This window comes from Emys orbicularis, chromosome 12, assembly GCF_028017835.1.
Source record: "Emys orbicularis isolate rEmyOrb1 chromosome 12, rEmyOrb1.hap1, whole genome shotgun sequence".
Classification (NCBI taxonomy): domain Eukaryota; kingdom Metazoa; phylum Chordata; order Testudines; family Emydidae; genus Emys; species Emys orbicularis.
In genome coordinates this window covers 52963568-52968921 of record NC_088694.1, presented here as the reverse complement: position 1 = coordinate 52968921, position 5354 = coordinate 52963568, and the positions used below count along the sequence as shown (strand labels likewise).

At 48.0% G+C, this 5354-nt stretch overlaps 1 protein-coding gene across 1 annotated transcript; it reads left to right on the top strand.

Annotated features, from left to right (window-relative positions):
- The first annotated feature begins 3955 nt into the window (after positions 1 to 3955).
- Positions 3956 to 4933, top strand: LOC135886401 (olfactory receptor 6N1-like). The gene has a single exon (XM_065414161.1). The coding sequence runs from the start codon at positions 3956 to 3958 to the stop codon at positions 4931 to 4933; it is 978 nt and encodes a 325-aa protein (XP_065270233.1).
- The last annotated feature ends 421 nt before the right edge of the window (positions 4934 to 5354 follow it).

Below are 5354 nucleotides of genomic sequence, written 5' to 3'. Positions count from 1 at the left end.
GGTGGGGCGATAGATGGAACCCACATCCCTATCTTGGCACCGGAGCACCAGGGTACCCAGTACATAAACTGCAAGGGGTACTTTTCAATGGTGCTGCAAGCACTTGTGGATCACAAGGGATGTTTCACCAACATCAACGCGGGCTGGCCGGGAAGGGTTCATGATGCTCGCATCTTCAGGAACACTACTCTGTTTAAAGGGCTGCAGCAAGGGACTTACTTCCCGGACCAGAAAATGACCGTTGGGGATGTTGAAATGCCAATAGTTATTCTTGGAGACCCAGCCTACCCCTTAATGCCATGGCTCATGAAGCCATACACAGGCAGCCTGGACAGGAGTCAGGAGCTGTTTAACTACAGGCTGAGCAAGTGCAGAATGGTGGTAGAATGTGCATTTGGCCGTTTAAAAGGTCGCTGGCGATCGCTACTGACTCGCTCTGACCTCAGCCAAAGAAATCTCCCCATTGTTATTTCTGCTTGCTGTGTGCTCCACAATCTCTGTGAAAGTAAGGGGGAGACCTTTATGGCAGGGTGGGAGGCTGAGGCAAATCGCCTGGCTGCTGATTACGCGCAGCCAGACACCAGGGCGATTAGAAGAACACACCAGGAAGCGCTGTGCATCAGAGAAGCTTTGGAAACCAGTTTCATGACTGGCCAGGCTACAGTGTGAAATTTCTGTTTGTTTCTCCCTTCATGAAAACCAGCCCCCTTTATTGACTCATTCATTCTCTGTAAGCAACCCACCCTCCCCGTTCCCCCAGCTTTCTTTCAAAGGAAATAAAGTCATTATCGTTTAAAAATCATGTATTCTTTATTAAGTGATTATAAACATAGGGAGAGAACCAAGAAGGTAATCTGGGTGCGGTTTGGGAGGAGGATAGGAGGGAAGTAAAAGGCCACTAAACAAATTCAATATAATGACAGCCTTTTGGTTGGGCTGTCCACTGGGGTGGAGTGGGAGGGTGCACGGAGTCTCCCCCCCCCCCTGCATTCTTACACGTCTGGGTGAGGGGGATATGGAACATGGTGAGGGGGGAGGGAGGTTATACAGCGGCTGCAGCGGCACTCTGTCATCCTGCTGCCGTTCCTGAAGCTCCACCAGACGCCGGAGCATGTCCGTTTGCTCACGCAGCAGCCCCAGCATTGCAGCCTGCCACCTCTCATCTCGAGCGTCCCTCAAGACCTCACGTTCACTGGCATCTTTCCTAAATTTAGATACAGTGTCCTTCCACTTATTCAAATGAGCTCTTTCATTGCGGGTGGATTCCATTATTTCTGTGAACATGTCGTCTCACGTCCTCTTTCTACGCCGCCTTATCTGAGATAGCCTTCGGGACGGAGGAGGGAGGCTTGAAAAATTTGCAGCTGCTGGAGGGAGGGTTGAAAGAAAGGAGAGAAGTTTTTAAAATGATACATTTTACAGAACAATGCTTATACTCTTTCATGGTGAAAAACACTATTCACATTACATAGCACATGTGATTTCAGTACAAGGTCGCATTTTCCATCTTAATATTGAGTGCCTGTGGCTTTGGTGTTAGAGATCACAGACGCAGGTCCGGGCAACAGAATTCAGCTTGCAGGCAGCCATGGTAAGCCATTGTCTTTCGGCTTCTGCGCCCTCCTTTCCCACATACCAAGCAAAGCCTGTTGACTGCTGCGGTTTTCCTGTTAACCTTCAGCAGCAGAAAACAAACTAACCCCCCCCCCCATCCAATTCTCTGGGATGATCGCTTTATCCCTCCCCCCACCGCGTGGCAGGTATCAGGGAAGATCCCTGCAGAAACCAAACTAACCCCCCCGCCCCCCCTCCCGCCATGAATTCCCTGGGATGATCAATGTACCCCTCCCCCGACCGCGTGGCTGGTAACAGGGAAGATCCCTGCTAGCAAAACGCAAAAAGCTCAGGGCCAATTCCCCCCCCCCCCCCTGTGCTTGGCTAACTGCAGGGAAGGATTTCTTTTCAGCCACAGGCAAACAGCCCAGTAGGAACGGCCACCTCTGTCCCCTTAATTAAGTTCCCGTATTTCAACCAGGTTACCATGAGCGATATCACTCTCCTGAGGATTACACAGCAAGATAAAGAACGGATGTTGCTTGAATGCCAGCAAACACCGGGACCATACGCTGCCAGGCTTTGTCAGGCAATGATACCAGATTACTTGCTGCAAGCATGGCGTGGTCAAGTGTCCTACCATGGAGGACGGAATAAGGCTGCACTGCCCAGAAACCTTGTGGCAAGGCTTTTGGAGTACCTCCAGGAGAGCTTCATGGAGATGTCCCTGGAGGATTTCCGCTCCATCCCCAGACACGTTAACAGACTTTTCCAGTAGCTGTACTGGCCGCGAATGCATCCCAAGTCCTCAGGGCAAATTAATCATTAAAAAACGCTTGCTTTTAAACCATGTTTTATATTTTAAAAGGTAAACTCACCTGAGGTCCCTTCCATGGGGTCATGGTCTTGGCTACTGGCTTGGGAGGCTTGGGAGGGTACTTCAGTCAGGCTGAGAAAAAGAGCCTGGCTGTTGGGGAGAACGGAGTGCTGGGTGCTCTCTGCAAGCTCGTCCTCCTCCTCCTCCTCCTCTTCCCCATCCACAGAATCCTCAGGTGTAGCTGATGAGACTATCCCCGACCCGGAATCCACGGTCACAGGTGGGGTAGTGGTGGCGGCCCCCCCTAGAATTGCATGCAGCTCGGCGTAGAAGCGGCATGTCCGCGGCTCTGACCCGGAGGGACCGTTTGCCTCCTTTGTTTTTTGATAGGCTTGTCTGAGCTCCTTGACTTTCACGCGGCACTGATCTGAGTCCCTATTGTGGCCTCTCTCCATCATGCCCTTGGAGATTTTTTCAAAAGTTTTGGCATTTCGTCTTTTCGAACGAAGTTCTGCTAGCACTGAATCCTCTCCCCATATAGCGATCAGATCCAGTACCTCCCGTGCGGTCCATGCTGGTGCTCTTTTTCGATTATCAGCCTGCATGGTTACCTGTGCTGATGAGCTGAGGTATCTGTGGTCACCTGTGCTCTCCACGCTGGGCAAACAGGAAATGAAATTCAAATTTTCCTGGGGCTTTTCCTGTCTACCTGGCCAGTGCATGCGAGTTCAGATTGCTGTCCAGAGCAGTCACAATGGTGCACTCTGGGACAGCTCCCGGAGGCCAATACCATCGAATTGCGGCCACACAAACCCTAATTCGAATTGACAAAATCGATTTTGGCGCTACTCCGCTCGTCGGGGTGGAGTACAGAAATCGATTTTAAGAGCCCTTTATTTCGAAATAAATGGCTCCGCTGTGTGGACGGGTGCAGGGTTAATTCGATTTAACGCTGCTAAATCCGAATTAAAGTCATAGTGTAGACCAGGCCTTAGGGATCATCTCCATTTTACATGAGAGAAATGGAGCATGTGCAGAGAGCTCTTTGTTCCTAAGACTCAAATCCTATGAAGAGAATGGTGAGTGGTATCATCATCAACGACTTCACACAGGAGGGAACAGAGGCACAGAGAGAGGAAAGAACAAGCCCAAGGTCTAGGTGTGGATGAGCCAGGAATAAAACCAGGTCCCTAGAATTAAATTCTAGTTTCCAGTCCACTGGAGTCTGCTGAACTCTGCAATGTAAGTATGGGAAAATTAGGTCTAAGCCCAGCAATGGCCTTTGGCTGGGGTTTTCATAGGAGCCCAAGGAGTGATAATCTCAAACACTGCCAGTAAAGTAACACACGAGCAGACTCAGGAATTCAGAAGCTGAGATATGTCCCGCCATAGAGATACCAGACAGTAGGAACATTTCCAATGTGATTCAACTTAGGCCCATAGGAAAATTTTCCCAGAATGTTTCCACCACCTATTGTCTTGACTCAGCCTTGGCAACCAGCAGAGAAAAGCCAGAATTGAAATGCGGACTGTTTTGAAACGGAAGATAGATTATAAATTGCAGTATTTTTTTATCTCCCCTAGATGGAAGCCACAGCAAACAACCACCAGGGAAATCAAATGACCATGACGGAGTTCATCCTCTTGGGATTCGAGACTCTCCCTCAAATGCAGATTCTTCTCTTCCTGCTGTTCCTAGTGATCTACATTGTGTCCATGGCCGGGAACATCCTCATTGTTGCGCTAGTTGTGGCTAATCAGCACCTCCACACCCCCATGTACGTTTTCCTGGGGAACTTGTCCTGCTTGGAGACCTGCTACACCTCCACCATCCTGCCCAGGATGCTGGCCAGTCTCCTGACTGGGGACAGAACCATTTCTGTCACTGGATGTATCACACAATTATATTTCTTTGGTTCTCTGGCAGGCACTGAATGTTGTCTCTTCTCAGTCATGTCTTATGATCGGTATTTAGCGATATGCAAACCTTTGCATTATGCAGCCCTTATTAATGGCAGGTTCTGTATCAAGTTGGTGGTCGGGTCATGGATAGGTGGATTTATGTCTGCCGCCTTCTTAATATCTATGATGTCACAATTAACATTCTGTGGCCCCAATGAAATTGACCATTTCTTTTGTGATTTTAGCCCAGTAATAAAACTCTCCTGCAGTGACACCCACACATTGGACTTAGCTGCTTTCATACATTCCTCCATATCCACATTGCCTCCATTTCTGTTGACCCTGGCATCCTATGTTTGTATCATCTCCACCATCCTGCGAATCCCATCCACCACCGGGAGGCAAAAGGCCTTTTCCACCCGCTCCTCCCACCTCATCGTGGTGATAATTTTCTATGGAACTCTCATCATGGTGTATTTGGTCTCAGAGTCTGATGCAATGAGGGACCTGAACAAGGTGTTCTCTGTCTTCTATGGAATCCTGACCCCACTGGTCAACTCCCTCATATACAGCCTGAGAAACAAAGAGGTTAAGGAAACCTTAAGAAAAGCTGTCCTTAGATTGTTTTTCTTTCACAGAAATACAGATATTTTAAACTAATATCTATCTATCTATCTATCTATCTATCTATCTATCTATCTATCTATCTATCTATCTATCTAGGACCAATCATGAAGAATATGATCTTGGAAACTCTAACTCACATGAGTGGTCCGTACACATCTTTGTGTGCCTGTTGAACTCATGAATATCAGAATCTGGACTTCCTGAACACAGGTGAAGAGTCTGGGTGTTGCTATCTCTGGCCATCTGACACATTTTGGAGGAAAATTAGAAGACCAAGCCAAATCTTTAAAAATGCACTGCAGCTCTGCTCCCACTTTAAGGTCTGAAGAACACTGTGTACCATACCTGATCTTTGATTACTCATTGTTTGAGTGTGGATGACTTTGAAAGTCAATACCTTAAATAGTTAATGAGAATAAAATAATTAAAAATGTGCTCTGCTTGAAATTTAGCA